At 47.5% G+C, this 24,991-nt stretch overlaps 1 protein-coding gene across 3 annotated transcripts in view; it reads right to left on the reverse strand.

The window, feature by feature from the left end:
• Positions 1 to 24,991, reverse strand: part of LOC119963181 — a 790,592-nt gene that overhangs the window by 512,008 nt on the left and 253,593 nt on the right. For 2 of the 3 annotated variants that reach the window (XM_038791911.1, XM_038791912.1), the window contains one exon: positions 15,161 to 15,365. In XM_038791911.1, the coding sequence (XP_038647839.1) occupies positions 15,161 to 15,259 (99 nt within the window). In that variant the 5' untranslated portion in view covers positions 15,260 to 15,365. Of the gene's footprint in view, positions 1 to 15,160; positions 15,366 to 15,653; positions 16,162 to 24,991 lie in introns of those variants that run through there. The other variant, XM_038791910.1, reaches the window with a different exon arrangement.

Genomic DNA, 24,991 nt, shown 5'->3' on the forward strand with positions numbered 1-24,991 from the left:
CAATTGGGGCTCATTCTGGGGTAGGTGGGACCTCCACAAACGGGATGGTCTACACCTGGACCAGAGGGGTACTAATATCCTCGGGGGGAGGTTTGCTAATGCTCTTCGGGAGGGTTTAAACTAGTTCAGCAGGGGATTGGGAACCTGAATTGTAGCTCCAGTACACAAGAAGCTGAGAGTAGTGAGGTCATGAGTAAGGTTTCAAAGTTGCAGGAGTGTACCGGCAGGAAGGAAGGTGGTCTAAAATGCGTCTACTTCAATGCCAGGAGCATCCGGAATAAGGTGGGTGAGCTTGCGGCATGGGTTAGTACCTGGGACTTCGATGTTGTGGCCATTTCGGAGACATGGATAGAGCAGGGCGAGGAATGGTTGTTGCAGGTGCCGGGGTTTAGATATTTCAGTACGTTCAGGGAAGGTGGTAAGAGAGGGGGAGGGGTGGAATTGTTAGTCAAGGACAGTATTACGGTGGCTGAGAGGACATTTGATGAGGACTCGAATACTGAGGTAGTATGGGCTGAGTTAAGAAACAGGAAAGGAGAGGTCATCTTGTTAGGGCTTTTCTATAGGCCTCCGAAAAGTTCCAGAGATGTAGAGGAAAGGATTGCAAAGATGATTCTGGATAGGAGCGAAAATAACAGGGTAGTTGTTATGGGGGACTTTAACTTTCCAAATATTGACTGGAAACACTATAGTTCGAGTACTTTAGATGGATCCATTTTTGTCCAATGTGTGCAGGAGGGTTTCCTGATGCAGTATGTAGATAGGCCAACAAGAGGCGAGGCCGTATTGGATTTGGTACTGGGTAATGAACCAGGACAGGTGTTAGATTTGGAGGTGGGTGAGCATTTTGGTGATAGTGACCACAATTCGATTACGTTTACTTTAGCGATGGAAAGGGATAGGTATAAACCGCAGGGCAAGAATTATTGCTGGGGGAAAGGCAATTATGATGCGATGAGGCAAGACTTAGGATGCATCGCCTGGAGAGGAAAACTGCAGGGGATGGACACAATGGAAATGTGGAGCACGTTCAAGGAACAGCTACTGCGTGTCCTTGATAAGTATGTACCTGTTAGGCAGGGAGGAAATGGTCAAGTGAGGGAACCATGGGTTACTAAAGCAGTTGAAACACTTGTCAAGAGGAAGAAGGAGGCTCATGTGAAGATGAGACGTGATGGTTCAGTTGGGTCGCTTGAGAGTTACAAGTTAGCTAGGAAGGCTCTAAAGAGAGAGCTAAGAAGAGCCAAGCGAGGACATGAGAAGTCTTTGGCAGCTAGGATCAAGGATAACCCTAAAGCTTTCTATAGGTATGTCAGGAATAAAAGAATAACTAAGTTAAGAGTAGGGCCAGTCAAGGACAGTAGTGGGAAGTTGTGCGTAGAGTCTGAGGAGATAGGTGAGGTGCTAAATGAGTATTTTTCGTCAGTATTCACACAGGAAAAAGACAAAGTTGTCGAGGAGAATACTGAAATACAGGCTACTAGACTAGAAGGGCTTGAGGTTCATAAGGAGGAGGTGTTAGCGATTCTGGAAAGTGTGAAAATAGATAAGTCCCCTGGGCCGGATGGGATTTATCCTAGGATTCTCCGGGAAGCTAGGGAGGAGATTGCTGAGCCTTTGGCTTTGATCTTTAAGTCATCTTTGTCTACAGTAATAGTGCCAGAGGACTGGAGGATAGCAAATGTTGTCCCCTTGTACAAGAAGGGGAGTAGAGATAACCCCGGTAACTATAGGCCAGTGAGCCTTACTTCTGTTGTGGGAAAAGTCTTGGAAAGGTTTATAAGAGATAGGATGTATAATCATCTGCAAAGGAATAATTTGATTAGAGATAGTCAACATGGTTTTGTGAAGGGTAGGTCATGCCTCACAAACCTCATTGAGTTCTTTGAGAAGGTGACCAAACAGGTGGATGAGGGTAAAGCAGTTGATGTGGTGTATATGGATTTCAGTAAAGCGTTTGATAAGCTTCCCCACGGTAGGCTATTGCAGAAAATACAGAGGCATGGGATTCAGGGTGATTTAGCAGTTTGGATCAGAAATTGTCTAGCTGATAGAAGACAAAGAGTGGTGGTTGATGGGAAATGCTCTGACTGGTGTCCAGTTACTAGTGGTGTGCCACAAGGATCTGTTTTGGGGCCGTTGCTGTTTGTCATTTTTATAAATGACCTGGAGAAGGGCGTAGAAGGATGGGTGAGTAAATTTGCAGATGACACTAAAGTCGGTGGAGTTGTGGACAGTGCAGAAGGATGTTACAAGTTACAGAGGGACATAGATAAGCTGCAGAGCTGGGCTGACCGGTGGCAAATGGAGTTTAATGCAGAAAAGTGTGAGGTGATTCATTTTGGAAGGAATAACAGGAAGGCAGAGTACTGGGCTAATGGTAAGATTCTTGGTAGTGTGGACGAGCAGAGAGATCTCTGTGTCCATGTCCATAGATCCCTGAAAGTTGCCACCCAGATTGAGAGGGTTGTTAAGAAGGTGTACGGTGTGTTAGATTTTATTGGTAGAGGAATTGAGTTTCGGAGCCATGAGGTCATGTTGCAGTTGTACAAAACTCTGGTGCAGCCGCATTTGGAGTATTGTGTGCAGTTCTGGTCGCCACATTATAGGAAGGATGTGGAAGCATTGGAAAAGGTACAGAGGAGATTTACAAGAATGTTGCCTGGTATGGAGGGAAGATCATATGAGGAAAGGCTGAAGGACTTGAGGCTGTTTTCGTTAGAGAGAAGAAGGCTAAGAGGGGACTTAATTGAGGCATACAAGATGATCAGAGGATTAGATAGGGTGGACATCGAGAGCCTTTTTCCTCGGATGGTGATGTCCAGCACGAGGGGACATAGCTTTAAATTGAGGGGAGATAGATATAGGACAGATGTCAGAGGTAGGTTCTTTACTCAGAGAGTAGTAAGGGCGTGGAATGCCCTGCCTGCAACACTAAACGCATTCAAATGGTCATTGGATAGGCATATGGACGATAAGGGAATAGTGTAGAGGGACTTTAGAAGGGTTTCACAGGACGGCGCAACATCGTGGGCCGAAGGGCCTGTACTGTGCTGTATTGTTCCATGTTCTATGTTCTATGTCAGATGTTGATTTACCCTCAAACATCCACCCCAATCCAGGTTCTTCAGTTCCCGCCTAATATTGTTATAATTAGCCTTCCCCCAATTTAGCACATTCACACTAGGTCCACTCTTATCCTTGTTCACCAGCACTTTAAAACTTACTGAGTTGTGGTCACTGTTCCCGAAATGCTCCCCTATTGAAACTTCTACCACCTGGCCGTGCTCATTCCCCAATACCAGGTCCAGTACAGCCCCTTCCCTAGTTGGACTATAACATATTGTTTTAAGAAGCCCTTCTGGATGCTCCTTACAAACTCTGCCCCATCCAAGCCCCCAGCACTAAATGAGTCGCAGTCAATATTGGGAAAGTTGAAACAGGGGCAGCATGGTAGCACAGTGGTTAGAACAGTTGTTTAACTGCTCCAGGGTCCCAGGTTCGATTTCCAGCTTCGGTCGCTATCTGTGCAGAGTCTGCTCATTCTCCCCGTGTGTGCGTGGGTTTCCTTCGGGTGCTCAAGTTTCCTCCCACAGTCCAAAGATGTGCAGGTTAGGTGGATTGGCCATACTAAATTTCCCATAGTGTTCAAAAAGGTTAGGTGGGGTTATTAGGTTGTGGGGATAGGGTGGAGGTGTGGCTTTAGATGGGTTGGTATTTCCGGTGCAGACTCGATGGGCCAAATGGCCTCTATCTGCAATATAAATTCTATGTCTATGTTGATGCCTAATGACATTTAAAGTAATACCAGTTGTATTTATATTTCATACGGATCCCAATTCTAAAGCATGATTCAATTCTGGTTCATGATACCTCTATGCTTGATTCACATTACCTTCCAAACTGTCCTAACTCCATCAAAATTGCAGAAGGTTCAGCAATGGCACCAGCAATGTTCGGACATCAGAATGTGGGCTCTCCATTCCACCCCCTTAACTCGCCCCACTGAAAATTGCCGGTGTCGGAAATGAGGGCGGAAATCCCACCCACTATTTTTAAAGACCAGACCCTAATGTCTGCAATGCTTGTGACATTTGTACTCTGGAGAAAAAGAATTGCAATTGAAATGACAGAATTTGCCTCGGAGCCTAAGAGGAATATAGGATCTTTTTCAGGCCATTCAACTCTTCAAGCCTATACAGTTAGACAATGGCTGATCTTTATCTCAATTCCATTTATAGCATGCTTTTGGCAGCTTTATCATAAAATTCTCAGTTAACAATCTAACATGAGCCCAGACAGATGGTTTGTGAGCCTGGTGTCATAGTTGGCCCCAGGAAGAACTTCTGACCACACCTCTGTGCTCCATCACCTGACATCATCTGACTTAGCTCCTGCATCAGTTCATCAGCTGTCAGTGATGCGGGCACTTCATGCTTGCATGGGCAGATGGCGGAGGTAGAGACAGTCCAGTGTGGCAGCAATCGGAGGACGTCTGGGGCAAGGGCCATGCTGAGGCCAAGGGAGATGATGAGCCACTGGAGTGATCAACATGGTGGCAAATGCTGCCTGCCCAGCAGGGTGCATGAGGAGATCTGGTGGAAATCCCTGAGGACCTGCAAACCAAAATCTCTGCCATGGAGGAGCCCTTTTGGAGCATGAGCACTGTGGCGACCCTGAATTGAGGGATTGATGACTCTCAATGAGAGGCAGCTCCAAGAGCACAATGTCATGTTACTGGGGTTGCACTTGGACCTGCAAACACTCACACAGGCACTGACCTCAGGAGGTCAATGTTTCTGTGGGAGAAAGAGGTGCCAACCAGTATCACCCATGGTTGCCCATCCTTCATTGGTGAGCAGGGAGGTGAGGACTCACCTCAGAATGACAGGTGAGGTGCCTACCATCTCTGTGGACTCCTCTCACGGAGCCCCGGATTAGGGCACCAGTTCCTCCATCTCTCTGCTAGTTTCCACTCCATCCCAGGAATCCGCAAAACTGAGGGATTCCAGGAAATGTTGTCGAGTGAACCCTCCTGGGTGATGCCTACTCAGGTCCCACTGACCAGCAAAGTCATCTGTGCCAGCAGGGCACTGAGAACAGAAGCCTGCCTCCAATGCCACTGTCAGTGTTGGGTGGGTGGTGGGGGCACCTAGATGTAGCACCCGCAAACTTAAGCTAAAGACACACGAGGCACAAGCAGGGGTCTGCATTGGGTGCTAACAATTTGGTTGAAATTGAGAGGCTCTGTTTATGATCCGGATGGGTCTAACTTCTTTTTCTATTTATTTCTGAATTTATCATCTTACAAAACACCCCACTCAAGCCATATGTGTCCGGTGTGCTACATTGGTGTCAGACTAACCATTGTCCTTGATTTGGTGGGAGGGGCCTCACGGAATGGATGAGTGTTTATTTTTGAAAATATTTTTTATTCTATTTTCACATTTGAAACATTCACAACAGAAGACGGTCCCAACAACAACTGTGGCCATGACGTCGCCCTTTTAACAAGTTCTCCAACAAGGCCAAAACACACATTCACAGACACTTGCTTTAGTTTGGGCCTTAGCTTGCCTACGCGACGGTCATCTGCGGCTTTTTATCTCTTCTGCTTGTCCCTCGTGTTCCACTTGTGTGTGTTGCCCCCTCCCCCCTCCTTTCCTGCTTCACTTCCCCCCGGCCCTCCCCCTGCCCCCTTTCCTTCTCCTCTCTGTTCTGTGGTTAATCCTGTGTCTCTCTCCCGCCCCCCCCCCCCCCCCCCCCCCAACTTTATTGGTTGCTAACTACAAAGGAATGGATGAGTGTTATGTCTCTGGAACGATTGTATTGCTCACTGGTGATGTGGGAAGGAAGAGCTTGTCAGCCGATATGGAGAAATGCTGAATCAATGCCACTCTGATGTCCCTGCCCATCTGGAGTTTCTGCATTGCATCCTCATCGTCAATGCCCTCTGACTGTCAGTCATCAACATTAGAGCCATGGTCTGTGTGCACCTCTGAAATATCACGGCGTAATGTGCCCAGAAATATGCAGAGCAGGCAAATCGTGACATCAATGAGTGGGTAACACTGATCTGATGCCAGTGTAGCCATTTTGGAGCACCATGCTTTAACCTGCATCCGCTCTTGACCTCGCACAGCTGAACACGTGTTCAACATGCATGATTTAGGGAAAGGAGAGTTGTGGGGAGTGGGGACAAGGGACCCAGAAACATGAGGATCACCAAGGCCCATGATTTCTCTCCCAGGCCCTGACTCCCAAACACAGATGGTGGTGAGTGCCTGGAACGCGCTGCCAGAAGAGATTATTCAAGCAGATACATTAACGATGTTCAAAAAGCATCTCGATAAATACATGGACAGGATAGGTATAGAGGCATACGGCACTAGGAAGTGCTGAGGGGCTTTGGCCAAGGGTGGTATCACGACCGGTTCAGGTCTGGAGGGCCGAAGGGCCTGTTCCTGTGCTGTATTGTTCTTTGTTCTTTGTTTATCTAGCTCAATCATCACCAGAAAATAAAAATTAAGGCCAATTTAAGGCCAATTGTTCTGGTGGATCAATTTTTGGACACACATGTTTCAGGTCTTGGTGGACTATTGATCACAGATCTTCAAGGTAAGCAAATTATTCAACAAACGATATGATAATGTAATTCTGCACCACTTGATGTTTTTTTCTCCTTTTCAATCTTGGCAACAACAACTTTCATTTCTAGAATGCAGTTAATATCGTGAAATATCCCAAAGCAATTTCATCAGAGTGTATCAAACTGTCAGCAAGCTAAATAAGCAAATATTCAGACAAGTCAAAGGCCAAAGAGATGGGTTTTTCAAAGCATCTTAAAGGAGAAGAGAGGCACTGAAGCAAAGGAGATTAGGAATGCAATCACAGAGTTTAGGACCTCGATTGGCAGCTGAAAGGAATGGAATTTTCAAAGCTAAGCGTATGTGGACCAGTGTAGATCAGCAAGCAAAAAGGGGAGCAGTAAATGGGACTTTGTGCAGGATAAGATATGGGCAACAAAGTTTGAAGGAATAAGGAATAAAATGAAGTCAGAAGGCAGCACAATCATGAATGAGGGTTTCAGTGGCAGATTGGCTGAGGAAGGGGTAATATTGCATCAATGAAAATAGGTCATATTTGCAGTGGATATAAGAACAAAGAAAATTACAGCACAGGAATGGCTCTTCGGCCCTCCCAGCCTGCGCCGTTCCAGAACCTTTATCTAAACCTGTCGCCTATTTTCCAAGGATCTACTTCCCTCTGTTCCCCGCCCGTTCATATATCTGGCCAGATGCATATTAAATGATGCTATCGTGCCCGCCTCTACCACCTCCGCTGGCAAAGCGTTCCAGGCACCCATGGTTTGAATTGGTTGAAATGGTTTGAAACTTCAATTTTGAAGTCCAGGTGAGTTATTGGCAGGTGAGTGGAAAAGTCAGCTGGACTATTTTATTGGCTGCAAAGATGATAAATAAATGCAAGTCTTTCTTCACAAAGTAAACGATGTTGCAGGAGTTAATTATAGCATCTATACGACACACAACTGGAGTAGGTTGATGTTAAGAACAAACAAATGGACTATTTTATCTCCTCATTTGGATCTCATTGGCTGACTTCCCCCCACTGGTTCCTGACAGGTATCTAACTGAAACAGATGGAAAATTGAGCAGCCTGGAGACCACCTCTTAACATAGAACATACAGTGCATCGGCCCATCCAGTCTGCAACGACCCACTTAAGCCCTCACTTCCACCCTGCCCCTGTAACCCAATAACCCCATCTAACCTTTTTGGTCATTAAGGGCAATTTGTCATGGCCAATCCACCGAACCTGCATGTCTTTGGACTGTGGGAGGAAACCGGAGCACCCGGAGGAAACCCACGCAGACACGGGGAGAAGGTGCAGTCTCCGCAGACAGTGACCCAGCGGGGAATCGAACCTGGGACCCTGGCGCTGTGAAGCCACAGTGCTATCCACTTGTGCCACCATGCTGCCCACTAACACAAGGTAAATGGTGGAATCAGCTTCACAGGCCATGTCTTGAGTGACAATTGGGGGGAAATTCACAACATGGAGGCCTGGGGCCTTCCTGACTTACCCAGAGGAGCACTCCTGTCACCGTGGCTTCCTCGCTAAGGCCACCTGTTCTAACTGCAGTTGGGTCTCAACAATGATTTTGCAACTTGATGTGCATATGTACAACAAGACCACTCTACTTTGTGAAGCTGGTTACAGTTTGAAATGATAGATTCCTGGTGGCTGCTTAATAACCTGAGTGACTTTAACTGTCCAGCCAGGGGCAGCACGGTGGCCTAGTGGTTAGCACAGCTGCCCCACGGCGCTGAGGTCCCAGGTTCGATCCCGGCTCTGGGTCACTGTCCGTGTGGAGTTTGCACATTCTCCCCGTGTCTGCGTGGGTTTCACCCCCACAACCCAAAAATGTGCAGAGTAGGTGGATTGGCCACGCTAAATTGCCTCTTAATTGGAAAAAATAATTGGGTAATCTAAATTTAAAAAAAAAAAACTGTCCAGCCAGACAGTTTCCACCAAGAAGCAAGCAGGGTTGCAATTTCTTCCTCATGTTGTCTCACGGTGCTGAGGACCCGGTTTCGATCCTGGACCCGGGTCACTGTCAGTGTGGAGTTGCACATTCTCCCCGTGTCTGCGTGGGTTCACCCCCACAAGCCAAAGATGTGCAGGCTCGGTGGATTGGCCACGCTAAATTGCCCCTTAATTGGGAAAAAACAAATTGGGTACTTAAAAAAGTTTTTAAAAATTCTTCCTCTAATTTTTGTTTCGAAAATTGACACCACTCTCAACATTGATCTGGCTTTTCAGTTTGGTGAGTATAATTGAGAGCTGCTTTGTATTTCCCACGTTTGTGGTTCTTATTTCAGATTTCAGGTATTTGTAATTTTTTATTTCTTTTTCATCACCACAAGTATGTCAATGACACCTTCTGGCTAAATGCCAGAAACACAAGTCTTCGAGAGGACACTGATTCATCAAGTAGAATTATATATTCAGAATGTAGCTGACAAAATTATACCTTAACACTCCTTGACATTTTAGTAAACTAAACGTGTGAAAACCATTAAGATAGGTTGTATTTACATTGCAGATTCAAACGATTCTATTGAGTTCTCCCCTAATCACAAGGCCTGTGTGATAACTGAGGCAGCAGCCCTCTAATTAAAATTAAACAACCTTTGAAAAGATGACTATTACTCTAAAGCAACAGATATTCCAAGCCACACTCTCCTATTAATGGATTAGTGGTGGAGAAAGAATATCACTGGCTAACACAAACCTTCTGTAGATGCTCTATAATTAACTCCTGCACCATCATTCACTGAAGAAAGAAAGGATGCATTTATTTAGCATATTTTCCACCAATGAAATGCTTTTATAGTAGTCTGTGGGTCTGTACTCGTTGGAGTTTAGAAGGATGAGGGGGGATCTTATTGAAACTGACAGGATACTGCGAGGCCTGGATAGAGTGGACGTGGAGAGGATGTTTCCACTTGTAGGAAAAACTAGAACCAGCGGACACCATCTCAGACTAAAGGGACAATCCTTTTAAACAGAGATGAGGAGGAATTTCTTCAGCCAGAGGGTGGTGAATCTGTGGAGCTCTTTGCCGCAGAAGGCGATGGAGGCCAAATCACTGAGTGTCTTTAAGACAGAGATAGATTGGTTCTTGATCAATAAGAGGATCAGAGGTTATGGGAGAATGGGGATGAGAAAATATCAGCCATGATTGAATGGCAGAGCAGACTCGATGGGCCGAGTGGCCTAATTCTGCTCCTATGTCTTATGGTCTTATGGACAGTCAAGGCAGTTGGGGAAAATATAATGTCAAAAAAAAAGGGCATTGTATATTTGAGGATAATCGGTATCCCTTTCCAAAGTCAGTTTGGTCATCAGACATTATATCAGAAACTTATGACTCCAAGTGACAAGCCAGTACTGTAGTTAACAGCTTTACATCTGCATTTCAAGGAGAGAAAGGCCGACATGGGCCACATTCTCCAGGGTCCCTGTCATTTTTGACAATAAGCAAAATGGAAGCTTGGGTGAATGTAGGAGTAGAGAACCATGAGATAATGAGAAGGTAAACTTTTCTAGCCATAAGGGTGCAAGTTGAGTGGAGAACCATTTGTAAACAGGGAAACCATCAGGACCTGGGACCGTCCCACTTTGCTGCAACGTAATGTAGTTTGTTATCTGGTCCAGGAGCAAAGGGTTGTCTAACTCTTTGCTCCTGCCCACATCTACAGATATGGGGCAGGATTCTCTGACCCCCCCCCCCCCACCCCGGCCGGGTCGGAGAATCGCCAGGGGTCGGCGTGAATCCCGCCCCCGCCGGCTGCCGAATTCTCCGGCCCTCCAAACATCGGCGAGGCGTGAGTCACGCCGCCCGCCCTGGAGAATGGCGGGCACCGGTGTGACTCAATGGCCCTGGGCTTCCCAAAGTCTCCGGCCCGCGATGGGCCGAATTCCCGCTGTTTTTTTGCCGGTCCCGCCGGCGTGGATCAGACTAGGTCCCTTAGTGGCGGGACCTGGTGGCGTGGGTGGGGTCCTGGGGGGGGGGGCGCGGGCCGATCTGGCCCCGGGGGGTACCCCCACAGTGGCCTGGCCCACGATCGAGGCCCACCGATCCACGGGCAGGCCTATGCCGTGAGGGCACTCTTTCCCTACGCGTCGTCTGTGTCAGCCTCCACGATGGCCGATGTGTAGGTGACACCCGCCCTGCGCATGCGCGGGGATGACGTCAGCAGCCGCTGACGCACCGATGTGCGGACTCTCGCCGGCCGACGGAGTCCCTTTGGCCCCAGCTGGCGTTGCGCCAAAGGCCTTCCACGCCAGCCGGTGGGGTGCAAACCACTCCGGCGCCGGCCTCGCCCCTGAAGGTGCGGAGGTCCCGCCGGAACCCCCTGCCCTGCCGGGTACGGGAGAATCCCACCCGTTATGTCCAAATTATTTAAGAATTCTGCCATTGCTGTGCTATCTGACAGGACAAACTGTTCTGCAAAGTATGAAATTATGAAGTTTAAAAATGTAATTTGGAGAAAAAAAGTGATAATTTTTCAAAATGAAAAGTACAAAGAATTGGTAGTTATGCTCTCATTCAATATGCTATAAAATAAGAACTGTAAACTTCAGTTTATTTTCTGGTACCTATCTATAGGATTGGAAGATTTTTGTTTGAGGGGAGTTATTTTCAATTTTAACCAAAATTGCCTCAAAACAAACAAGAGGAGGAAAGCAAGTCACAGGTATAAATATACAACAGGTACGGCATAAAGCAGTAGTCATTGCAAGAATGGGAACAAGTAAGACTGGGTGAATCAGGGACAAAACCCCCGACATATTTCCTTCACGGATATAGGACCGTCCGCACAAAACAGGAAAATGACAACATCACAAACCCTCAACTTCCCATCATTAAGACTGCATGAGGTAAGGTTGGGGTCAGGTCAACTCTCCCCCATTCCATTATTGTGAGTTAAAATTGACCCATAATATAAGCACAGTAGTCACTCTTATGATTTGGACTCCGATGAGACCACCTCAATATAACTACTACCACTGCAAAGCCAACATTTTAAATTTAAAAGGTTCAAAAATCGGAGCTATGTATTGGACCACTGAAGATGTTCAAACTTTCAACTTTAAGAAAGATCTCTCAAGAAAATCAATTGTTTTCAAGTATTAGAAATGTTTGGAATGTATATTGGGCGGCACGTGGCACAGTGGTTAGCACTGCTGCTTCACATCTCCAGAGACCTGGGTCCAATTCCAGCCTCGGATGACAATGTGGAGTTTGCACTTTCTCCCCGAGTCTGTGTGGGTTCCCTCCGGGTGCTCCAGTTTACCCCCACAGTCCAAATATGTGCAGGTTAGGTGGCTCCAGTGGTGTGCAGAGGTCTGGTGATGCCCGGGGCAAATCTTGATTGTATGCCCCAAAACCCCACGTAAATATTTCATTAAATATCACCAAAAAACCTATAAAAAACATAGTTGCACCCGTTCTAGAGCTAACCTCTTTATCTTTGTCATCTCTAAGGTATAGGACGGCTGCCTGAGGTTAAATTGCGCTGTAAGAGTTAGTCAATTTACCCTTAGCGCTGGGATTCTAGGGATATTGTTCTCTTCTTCAGTCATTTTGCTTTGCAGCAATGGGTGAGATGTTATGTCTCGCAAGTTGTGCCTCCCTCCTCTGCAACCCCCATGGAGAAGGATAAGAGCAGCAACGTCATGGAAATACTGTTATGTCCCTTGTGGAAACAAACTACAAACAACCCAACTAAGACCAATATACAAGACTTCACTTTTATATTAGCAATCACACCAAAATCAACGTAAATTAAACATGAATTAACAGGAAAATTGCAATAATATGACCGATAAATTATACATAGCAGATACAAAGACATATCTCACACATTTCTCAGTCAGCCCATTCAGTACGTATCGCATTCATTTCAGCCACAATATCCTTCAAAACGTTGAACTTCTTCAAATCAAATTCCATCTTCATTTCTCTAAAGCTTTATCCACACTAAAGTCTCATCAAACACCGGCATTACTTCACCCAATTTCCACAAATATAATTTTCACAGTCGACACATTTCCAGATCCCTTCTTCTTCACAAAACCCTGGTCATGTGGGGCCTGTTTTTGCACTATGCCAGTGCATAAAGGGTCCCCAAATCCAGATATAAAGCTCTGTTCAAGATCCGAGCTCCAGCAGCTTGCAGTCAAGTAGAACATAGAACATAGAACAGTACAGCACAGAACAGAACAGGCCCTTCAGCCCTCGATGTTGTGCCGAGCAATGATCATCCTACTCAAACCCACGTATCCACCCTATACCCGTAACCCAACAACCTCCCCCTAACCTTACTTTTTTAGGACACTACGGGCAACTTAGCATGGCCAATCCACCTAACCCACACATCTTTGGACTGTGGGAGGAAACCGGAGCACCCGGAGGAAACCCACGCACACACGGGGAGGACGTGCAGACTCCGCACAGACAGTGACCCAAGCCGGAATCGAACCTGGGACCCTGGAGCTGTGAAGCATTTATGCTAACCACCATGCTACCATACTGCCCCTGTCTCTGAGAATCTCCTATTTATAGGACCCTGGGCTTTAAGTATAAAGGGTAAGAGGGCAAAAGTTAAGAGGCCATGATGAACAACATAGAACATAGAACAGTACAGCACAGAACAGGCCATTTGGCCCTCAATGTTGCGCCGAGCAATGATCACCCCACCCAAACCCACGCATCCACCCCACACCTGCAACCCAACAACCCCCCTTCCCCTCCTTAACCTTATTTTTTAGGACACTACGGGCAATTTAGCAAGGCCAATCCACCTAACCCGCACATCTTTGGACTGTGGGAGGAAACCGGAGCACCCGGAGGAAACCCACGCACACACGGGTAGGACGTGCAGACTCCGCACAGACAGTGACCCAGCTGGGAACTGAACCTGGGACCCTGGAGCTGTGAAGCATTTATGCTAACCACCATGCTACCGTGCTGCCCCTTTATACCGTGCTGAATCTTTATAAAATAGGGGCTGGTTTAGCACAGTGAGTTAAACAGCTGGCTTGTAATGCAGAACAAGACCAGCAGTGTGGGTTCAATTCCCGTACCGGCCTCTCCGAACAGGCGCCGGAATGTGGCGACTAGGGGCTTTTCACAGTAACTTCATTGAAGCCTACTTCATGGGCCTCACGGTAGCATGGTGGTTAGTATCAATGCTTCACAGCTCCAGGGTCCCAGGTTCGATTCCTGGCTGGGTCACTGTCTGTGTGGAGTCTGCATGTCCTCCCTGTGTGTGCGTGGGTTTCCTCTGGGTGCTCCGGTTTCCTCCCACAGTCCAAAGATGTGCGGTTTAGGTGGATTGGTCATGCTAAATTGCCCGTAGTGTAAGGTTAATGGGGGGATTGTTGGGTTACGGGTATACGGGTTACGTGGGTTTAAGTAGGGTGATCATTGCTCAGCACAACATCGAGGGCCGAAGGGCCTGTTCTGTGCTGTACTGTTCTATGTTCTATGTTCTAAAATACTGGTTCTGTCCCAAATGGGTGCCCCTGGCCCAAATGTCAAATTCTGGGCACGACAGTTTAGTAAGTTGACACCTATAGAGAGGGTGCAGAGAAGAGTTTAAAAATGGATCTAAAGATAAAGAATAAATAAAACTCACCCATGGTGGCACTGATTGCCGTCGATTCGGGAGAATTCGCGCCCTTTTTGTTCACGCTCCAGCCGCCGAGTGCAAAGCCGCCTCTTCACCAGCGGCGACCGCGGTGCGCAGGCGCGCTCCGGCCGACCGCGGTGCGCAGGCGCGCTCCGGCCGACCGCGGTGCACAGGCGCGCTCCGTTCTCTTCACGCTGCTGCCCCCATCCAATGGATGCCCGGGGCCAGTGCACCGTCGCCCCCCCCCCCCCCCCCCCTCCCCCCTCTGCACGCCACTGGGTGGATCAGCCATGTTAAGTTGCCCCTTAATGTCCAAAAGGTTAGATGGGGTTACTGGGTTACGAGGATAGGGTGGAGGTGTTGGCTTAAGTAGGGTGCTCTTTCCAAGGGCCGATGCAGACTCAATAGGCCGAATGGCCTCCTTCTGCACTGTAAATTCTATGATTCTATATTGGAGTTAATCATTGAGGAAGGATATAATAGACTGAAATCTTGTAATGGCTCTGACACAGAAGATAGATGCTTAAAAGAAAGTGGGTAAAAGAATGTGGCAACAAGATAGGCACATGCAATTAGAATCATTGTTCGCATGGAAGATAAACAATAACATGGGCTAGTTGGGTCAAGCAGCCCTGAATGCATGCTGTAATTGCTGTTGGGTAGAGTTCTCTGCACGTGTCTTCATTTCACAAAGTGCAGTCTAACCAGGGACAGTATAACTCAGTATAATTGTAACAAGTGTTACAATAACACTTGCTCGGTATTTGCAGGTATAATTGTAACACTGTTTATTTAAACATTCTATTTGGCCTAAGAATCCTTTGACTGTCCAAAGCACTTATTGTTTTGCATATAAAGTTTAAACATCACAGACGGAAAGAGAGGATCACCAGAGGTGAAGCATCCAAAGTAATTAAATCAAGCCTTTGCCTTACCTCCATATCTTTGTTCTTCTCTTTATTCCTGCCTTTCGAGCTCCTTCCATTAGTAGAGGTTTCCCTTGCTGGGACGACAGAGATCTGCTGCAGTGGCATGTTACTCTCGAGGCTATGTTAGATAGCAAATTGTTTGGATGTTTCCACGGCTCCTTGGTAAATCATCTGCATGATTGTTCACATCTTATTTCTGTTAGGCTCTATTCTGTAAATAAATCAGATGCACAAGGATGTAGTAGACTTCAATCCAGACATTCAAGGCTGCATACGAATACCCCTCACTTGTTTCTCTTCTAACGTCTAATGAACCAACGTGAAGTTTCATCAAAACCTGATCTCCAGAATTCTAACCAAAATGGATTCAACATTGCTTAAGATTTGACCATTCTCCCACAGTGCATTTTTCAAGCCAATTCAATCTCTCTAATTTCTCCTAACTGCCCTGGAAGCAGAGGGAAGCTAAGGTCTCTCAGGCACCTATTATAAAATTCACCTGTTAATGGCAAGAAACTCGCATGTTCTCAGTGGCTCCTGCTGTTCAACTGATTCTCCCCGAGTTTTCCAAGTCGTTAGATACAGCAGTACACTGACTGGGTAAATAGGCAGAAGGCAGAAAGGCTTAGTGTCCTATTTTAGAAAAATATCATCCTTCTGGAGCAGCACTGACAGCCTGCTGGGTAGTTCATGCATTTAATCTGCTTAGGTCATTGCGACGAGAATGGCCATGGCTATACTAAGAAGTAGCACTGAATGAATGTGAAGGAAAAGGGATTCAGAGATTAGCTCTTCAGAGCTTATTATCTTTGTGTGGCTTGCTGAAGAGAAGCTCACTTAATAAAAATTCAAGATGCAATTCATTACCGCTACACAGTTCCTATTGAAATCTATCAGATACTTAAATTTTAAAAAGATGTTGTGCCATTATTAGGTCCCTACTTTTCCGCAAAGACCATAAGGCATAGGAGCAGAATTTGGCCACTCGGCCCATCGAGTCTGCTCCGCCGTTCAATCATGGCTGATATTTTTCTCATCTCAATTCTCCTGCCTTCTCCCCATAACCCCTGATCCCCTTATTAATCAAGAACCTATCTATCTCTGTCTTAAAGACACTCAGTGATTTGGCCTCCACAGCCTTCTGCGGTAAAGAGTTCCACAGATTCACCACCCTCTGGCTGAAGAAATTCCTCCTCATCTCCATTTTAAAGGATCATCCCTTCAGTCTGAGGCTGTGGCCTCCAGTTTTAGCTTTTCCTACTAGTGTCGGGATTACTGCAAGGTATACATGGAAGTACTCTGCGTTCAATCTTTATTGCCTTGTGCACAAAGAGAACAACTCAGTGGGATTCATTGTGTTGTTCTGTCTGAGTCCAGCAAAGCAGAAACACTTAAGAGCTTTTTCAACCAATAGGTTTACAGTTGCCGTCTAATCCTTCATTTACATGTCAACACACCAAGTTAAACTTTCATTTTAAACCAATGAAAGGACAGTAATTCTAGCCAATAGAAAACAGGGCAAATGGACCAATAGAAAAAGAGCAGTTTCAATCCTTCATTTGCATACTTATTCCCTCACTTGGATATTACTGTAGTTTACAGAAAACGTATTCTTGTTTTGGCTACCTCCATCATTCTGTCTCTGCAGACCCACACCATTCACTAAGAAACTGTTTATTACGGATTCCACACAGACCCACGTCCTTCACTAAGAAACAGTTTATTATGGATTCGATACTAGTGGAAACATCCTCTCCACGTCCACTCTATCCAGGCCTCTCAGTACCCTGTACGTTTCAATAAGATCCCCCTCATCCCTCTAAACTCCAACGGGTACAGACCCAGTGTCCTCAACCTTTCCTCATACAAGAAGCTCTTCATTCCAGGGATCTCTCTTGTAATAGTCTGCTCTGATTTACTCCCTCCAGCTTTCATTAATCCACCCTGGAAGTGTTTTTTTTAATTGTTCAAGGGATGTGGGTATAACTGGCAAGGCCAATGTTTATTGCTTAATTGCCTTTGAGAATCTGGTGGTGAGCTACCTTCTGAACTACTGCAATCCATGCTATGTGAGTACATCTCTTGCAGTGCTGTTCGGGAGGGAGTTCCAGGACTTTAATCCTGTGTCAATGAAGGAACTGCAATGCAGTGGTTGCAATGCAGTTCCTAGTCAGAAGGGTATTTCTATGTGGGAACTTTAGTCAGAAGGGTATTTCTATGTGGGAACTTTAGTCAGAAGGGTATTTCTATGTGGGAACTTTAGTCAGAAGGGTATTTCTATGTGGGAACTTTAGTCAGAAGGGTATTTCTATGTGGGAACTTTAGTCAGAAGGGTATTTCTATGTGGGAACTTTAGTCAGAAGGGTATTTCTATGTGGGAACTTTAGTCAGAAGGGTATTTCTATGTGGGAACTTTAGTCAGAAGGGTATTTCTATGTGGGAACTTTAGTCAGAAGGGTATTTCTATGTGGGAACTTTAGTCAGAAGGGTATTTCTATGTGGGAACTTTAGTCAGAAGGGTATTTCTATGTGGGAACTTTAGTCAGAAGGGTATTTCTATGTGGGAACTTTAGTCAGAAGGGTATTTCTAAGTGGGACTTTAATCCTGTGTCAATGGAGGAACTGCAATACAGTTCCTAGTCAGAAGGGAAAATCTCTAAGTGTTGTAGTGAGAGGGAATTTCCACAAGCTTCCCAGCGCTCAGCCCAGCGAGGCCGGCAACGCAATTCAACATTAATTGGTCAATTTAACGAGGCCTCATGGGCTTATCACCACAAATGCCCGTACCAGCCTCCCCGAACAGGTGCCGGAATGTGGCGACTAGGGGCTTTTCACAGTAACTTCATTTGAAGCCTACTCGTGACAATAAGCGATTTTCATATTTTTCATGAAGGCTCATCAGCTGATTCGCCGTGACCACGCTCGCCAGGCTTCAGCTGACAAGGTCGGGCCGCACTTCAGTTGCACTTGCTCAGCCAACCCCAGCCAGTTTGCAACAATGATGCCAGGGAGACCAACCTCAGGATTCGGTGGCGCAGACCTGGGGAGGCCAGTTCTCCCCTGTTCTCCTGTGGGTCCAGTGGTGTCAGCCAGAGGGCAGCCAGTGCCACCTGGTATGAGGTTGCGGCGGCAGCGAGCTTCGAGAATGTGACCAGGAGAACTGTCTTCTATTGCAGGAAGAAGGTCAATAACCTACACCGAGTAGCACAAGTGAGTGGACACCAATGGCCTCCCTTCCCTGAGACCTCTCATCCCCATGGGAGCATCGACCATTCTTCCCCCTTCAACCCCTCCATCACACCCCCACCTCCCACCACTGTGAACAACACTTGTGGCTAACGATGCCCTCTCTGTGTCTCCTCAGGAAAAGCTCTCCCACAATCGCTGGGAGAGGGCCAAGCCTGGCAGTGGTGTACCAGACATTAGCATTCTCACCACCTTCGAGGAGTGTGCCCTGGAGGTGACCGAGGACAGGGCGGTCACCCACGCAGAGGCTAGTGGACGCCGCAGAAGTGAGTGACCACTGGGCGCCACCCGGAAGACCTGCCAAATGTGAGTTATTATTGCCTTACTGACTGACCCATCCCTCCCACTGACCACAGATCCATTCTCCCAGAAGTCCTCCAGCCAAAGGCGCTGACCCATCCCAGGGGACACTCTCTCCAGGGAGGGGAGGGGGCAGCACCATCAGGAGGGTGGGGTATTGTCAAACACAATAAACACCTTTGTGCACAACTACTATGATGTCTCTGCCACTTTCTTCCACAATGTGGGCCGTCCTCTGAACCCTTGGCCCATCTCTCCAGGCATCGTCCCCTTCCCCTTGGCACTCACCCACAGTCCGGTGGTGGACATGTCCCTGGAGTTGTGTCCCAGCCCCTGGGTGTTGGGTGTTGGATGTTGGCTGCTGCGCGTGTGGTGTTGCCTCCCGCAGTGTTCATGCATCAAGGTGTGATTGGGATGCAAGGCAATGACTTTCACATGCTGCATGGCCTGCCTACCCACGGGAATCCACTTGGGGTGCGTGAAGTGCTCATTTAGCCACAGCTGCCAATTCCCTATAAGCAAAAGCCTCAAGCTGCATGGCCAGAGGCCTCAGCAATCATTGGGGTTTATGGATAGTCGTGGGGGAGACAGCAGGGATAGGGGTTGCCCCCGGAGTGGGTACACATGACCCAGGGATTGGCATGGTGGTGCCGCACATGGTTCCCAGCTGGTTGCCCCCCTTGCAACTCCCCTACCCTCCCATGGCAGCCAGCCCCTGTGGAGGGTTCTCCACCCCCAGCTGAGTGATCACCAACCCCCGTCGAGACCTGGGATGGCAAGTCCAGCACCCTGGCTCTTTGCCTGTGAGTGAAGATGGCTACTCACCTCCTCGACTCGCCGCTGAAGCCCTTCCGCCAGGTTCACATTTTTCAAAAGGAGCACTAATTTACGCCAGCGTGACCACTTGTTGGGGAGGCTGCTGAATGATGAGAGGCCATTGGATATGGCAGGCATTGTGGGTCGCGGGCGGGTGTCGGGAGGGTTGCGGAGCCATCCTTCGCTGAGCTCCCGATCGCGCAAATCTGCACGCAACAGCCGCAGCAGCCGACTGTTAATAATGTCGGCTGCAAGCGGCCTCCAAAACTATGCGCACGCATGCCAATGATCGGGCACCCATGCGCAGTGCGGCTGCTTTTTTTTTAAATGGTCGCAGTTTTTTGTTTTACAAGTTTGGGGGGCGTTTATTCATTTTATTCATTTATTTTATTCATCTAATTTATTTTCCATTTATTTTATTCAGTTTATTTTTTTTTACAAGTTCGTGTGGGGGTTTATTTGATAAAATTTTACAGGATAAAACTGCAGAACTTTGGACAGATGGAGACACCATGGGCGCAATTCTCCCAAAGGGAGACAAACAGCCGCGCCAGAGTGAAACCCGGAGTGTTTCACTCCGGCGCCGGAGGCCGCTCCTTGCCCGGTCTTCTCCCCCCCCGGGGGGCTAGGAGCGGCGGCGCATGAATTCCAAGTGCCTGGCCTTGACGCTTGCGTCAAAGCGGCGCACCGGGAATGACGCGGCCGGTGGCGCCTAAGTGACGTCAGCCGTGCATGCGCAGGTTGGCCGGCGCCAACCTGCGCATGCGCGGTTGCCGTCTTCCTCTCCGCTGCCCCCCAAGACATGGCGGCTTGATGTTGCGGGGCGGCGGAGGGAAAAGAGTGTGTCTTTTAGAGACGCCGGCTCGATGATTGGTGGGCACCGATCACAGGCCTGACATCTCCTGAGCACGCTCGTGGTGCTCGATCCTCCCTCCGCCCCCCCACAGGCCCCACAAACACCAGTCGCGCGCTGTTCACGCCAGCAGTGACCAGGTGTGGTTGGCGCTGGCGTGAACCGGTCGGGTTCGGCAGGCCGCTCGGCCCATCCGTGCCAGAGAATAGACGGTCGCCGTGAGAAACGGCGAGCGGCGATCCTCCGAGCGGCCTGTTGTAAAATGCGACACGCCATTTTGGGGATGGGGGTGGGAGAATGGCGGGGGGTGCCAGGGCGGCGTGGCTGATTCGCCCGGCCCTCCCGCGATTCTCCCATCCAGCGTGGGGTGCGGAGAAACGCGCCCCATGCTTTCCAACATCGGAGGAAGGCTTTACCTTCATCCAACAGGTTCCATTGGAGGAGCGTGTACGAGGGCCAAAGGGACCCAAAATTATTTCCTCCATTTTTGGCAGCTGCAAACAAGATAAGAGAAAATGGTGGGTCGCGCAGGTCGGCCACGTGGGTCGCGGGGATCGACTGGCGTGGGTCGCGGAGGTCGGCCGGCGTGGGCCGCGAAGGTTGGCAGGGTTGGGTCCCCGGAAGAAAAGTTGGTAAAAATGCGTCTCCGGAAAAAAAGTTTGAAGAACACTGGGATATGGGGAGGCTCCCATTAATTGTATGGAAATGGGGCTTAAGTGGTGCTAATTGGTTTCTCGCCATGCTACAGTGAGATCCTGATTCCACCTACAGGGGCGGGTCGGTTGCATCACAAACTGTTTGGCGCCTAGCGTTACGAGGTCAGAGAATTGCACCCATAATATAACATATGATATAACATTAATTCCCTTTCTTCAGCAACTTCCTTCCTCAGCTACTGCAGGGCTCATTCCTCATTGAAATTGTTTACAAAGGTTACTGCTCACCTCATTCTGTGCATGCTCTTTCTCTTTAACTCTACAGTTTTTTGTCTTGAATATAAGAACATAAGGTGCTGGTTTAGCACAGTGGGCTAAATAGCTGGCTTGTAATGCAGAACAAGGCAGCAGCGCGGGTTCAATTCCCGTACCAGCCTCCCCGAACAAGGCACCAGAATGTGGTGACTAGGGGCTTTTCACAGTAACTTCATTGAAGCCTACTTGTGACAATAAGCAATTATTATATTATAGGAGTATAAAAGTGAGAGGCTGTAGTTGCCATGCTGACAAGTAGTGGTATCCGAGTGGGAGCCTACAGGTCACAGTGCACTTGCTTGCTCTCAAACTAAAGTGACACTTCAGCCATGGTGGCACAAAAGACTGAGGGTACTTCCACATGAACTCACAAAAATAGGTGACGTCCTTCAAAGGCACATTGCATTTTTTAATAGTAGTCTACCGATTGTTTCATTATTGAGCCAAATCCTCAGCTAATACAGGGTGACAGATAGACAACATGTAGCTATTGTGAATTACCAGTGCTCTGTTGGACAATCTGCTTCGCTAACTCTCCCCAATCTGTGTAGTATGTAAAACATTTTTTGCAACTGTTAGAAAGCTGTTCCTAACATTAACATTTTTGGTATTCACAGCAATCAGTGACTGCCATTAAAATCCTGCGAGAGAACAGAAATGAGAATGGGTGAGGAGTAGATGTTGAATGGGAAGGAGGAGGCAAAGATGCCATCATTGGTTGATGGGGGGAGAGGACAAACTAAAGATATGGGACCTGCATACATCTTCAGGAGTCCTGCGGAGCTTGAAGGAGCAGTACTGCTCCTCTTGTCTCCCCAAGGAAGAACGTCTTTTGGATGGCTTATTGCTCACCTTTTGTGGATGGCTCTGAGACACAGGAGAATCCTGGGAAAATTATGTCCAACTCCTGCCCAAAGGTCCTCAAGCTGTTCTAATTGACCCAGGAGGCAGCTTCTGAATTGGCCTCCTTCGGGATGATCCCGTACAATGTCTGGTCACACTCATGTACTCATAGAATTTACAGTGCAGAAGGAGGCCATCCGGCCCATCGAGTCTGCACCAGCTCTTGGAAAGAGCACCCTACCCAAGGTCAACACCTCCACCCTATCCCCACAACCCAGTGTCTGGGTTCACAATCTACAAATCAGCCCAACATCAAATCTGTGACTTAAACAAGATAATTCAGCCCATTGGCTCCATGTTGAGAGCCCATTGGCCCAATGCCACCTAATAGTAACTCTGGTATAGGCATGAGGTGAGAGTTCGGAATTCGGACTATTCGGAAGGGCAGAGTGGATGGTAAGGGAGGTGGTGTAGCTCTGTTATTTAAGGATGAGATCTGGGCAATAATAAGGGATGACATCAGTGCTACGGAGGACAAGGTTGAATCCATTTGGGTGGAAATCAGGAATAGTAAGGTGAAAAAGTCACTGACAGGAGTAGTCTATAGGCCACCAAATAGTAACATTATGGTGGGGCAGACAATAAACAAAGAAATATCTAATTGAATGGCAGAGCAGGCTCGAGGGGCCAGATGGCCTACTCCTGCTCCTAGTTCTTATGTTCTTATGTTTGCTGGGGACAGGGGGTGTTGTGAGGGTAATTATTAAAATTGATGAGGATCTCAAGTCATCATACATATAAGAATTGATTAATGGGAAAGGGCAGTTAGCAGCCATGTGGAATGTGATCAGCCAAAGTATCTGAGCAGGCTGGTATCACAGTTAATGACATAAGAATTGAAACCTTGCTCATTATTGTTCATGATTCTCTATGTGCCTGATTCTTGACATCTGGTGACATTTAAGCAGCCAACATTGGAAGAGATTCATATAAAATGACCTTCATGTGAACTTCATAGTTCACAAGATACACAAGAACAGCCCCAAATACATTTAAATAGACTTTCATACTGACTCCACTTAACTCGCATTGGGCATTTACAAACTAATCTTACTACAGAACAAAGAAAAGCTCCTACTGAAATTTAAGAGGCAGCTGGCTGATGCACTTTAATTTGAATTCATAAAAGCTATATGAATTATATGAAATAAAGACAGTTACATTTGTACAAATGTACTAGTTACGAAAGTACTGGTTGCATTTGGCATGCTAAATCGATATCCCATACCATAACTCGGCATATCTCCTCAAAATCACCTTTCTGCATCTTGAATTTATTATAGTGCATCATGTACCTTACCTGGTTCTAAGTCAATGAAGGAACGATTTGTCTATGTCAGTAACATTAAACCAGTTCGTAGCAATTCAGCAGCCCAACTTGCACTATGTACTGTTTTCTCTTACACTGACAGAGAAAATAGAGTGTGGTGTAGGATGATCTGCCAATTTGCTATGACTTGATTTTTCCACTGCTAACGCAGACCAATTTATCTCCCAATTTGTTATAAATGCTGCACTGTATCAAAAGGGAAAATGACGATATTATTGGTGTACTTTAAATGCAATGTAATCAAAAAGCCTATTTCACTGTTAAAAAATACTTGAAATGCATAATGTATGGTTATAATGAAGAATAATGAGCTGAACGTTGTATGACTCATAACACATTCATATTCATACCAAGAAAATAATTATATATCTCTCAGCGAGTGTCAGTGTGTGACAGTATGAGCTATTAAACCCTACTTTCAATTTCATTAAACATTTTATCGCTTAACAAAAGCAGGATGACACAAGGCTAGTTTATTCTGTGACGCGGCTTGTTTTTTTTTCTCCCTTGAGATGCCTGTCTTCTCTCCAACTCTACACCCTTTTCATGGTTGGGTCAATCTTGGACCCCTGAGGATGTCAAAAAACATTAGAAAAGTACACTGGGGGGGGGAGGGGGGGGGGGGGGTTTCGTTGGGGTGGCGGGTACCGGGTTGCTGCTGTTAGGGCCAAAGGGTAACGGAGGCTTTTAGGAGGGGTCGAGACGAGGAGTTGCCACTTTGGGGAACGGGCCGTGCAGGGGACGCGGACACGTGGCTGGCCTAGGAAGAGCTATGGCTGATCGGCGGGGGGGGAGGGGCGAATAGCCCCCCGATTCGGCTGGTCACCTGGAATGTAAGGGGACTGAATGGACCGGTCAAGCGGGCCCGGGTGGTCGCACATCTGAAGGGGCTGAGGGCAGATGTGGCCATGCTCCAGGAGACGCACATTAGAGTGGTGGATCAGCTAAGGCTGCGAAAGGGGTGGGTTGGGCAAGTGTTCAATTCGGGGTTGGATGCGAGGAACCGGGGATGGCGATTTTGGTGGGGAAGAGAGTGTCATTTGTGGCGTCGAGTGTGGTGGCGGATAGCTGTGGCAGATATGTGATGGTGAGCGGTAAGCTCCAGGGGGAGCGGGTGGTGCTGGTCAATGTGCACGCCCCGAACTTGGACGATGCGGGCTTCATGCGGTGTATGTTGGGCCGGATTCCTGACCTTGAGACAGGGGGTTTAATAATGGGAGGGGATTTTAACACAGTGCTGGACCCAGCACTGGATCGCTCCAGGTCCAGGACGGGTAAGAGGCCAGCGGTGGCCAAAGTGCTGAGGGGGTTTATGGACCAGATGGGAGGGGTGGCTCCTTGGAGATTCATGAGGCTGGAGGCTAGGGAGTTTTTGTTCTTCTCCCATGTCCACAAGGCTTACTCCTGGATTGACTTTT

Source organism: Scyliorhinus canicula, chromosome 3 (genome assembly GCF_902713615.1).
Source record: "Scyliorhinus canicula chromosome 3, sScyCan1.1, whole genome shotgun sequence".
NCBI lineage: Eukaryota > Metazoa > Chordata > Chondrichthyes > Carcharhiniformes > Scyliorhinidae > Scyliorhinus > Scyliorhinus canicula.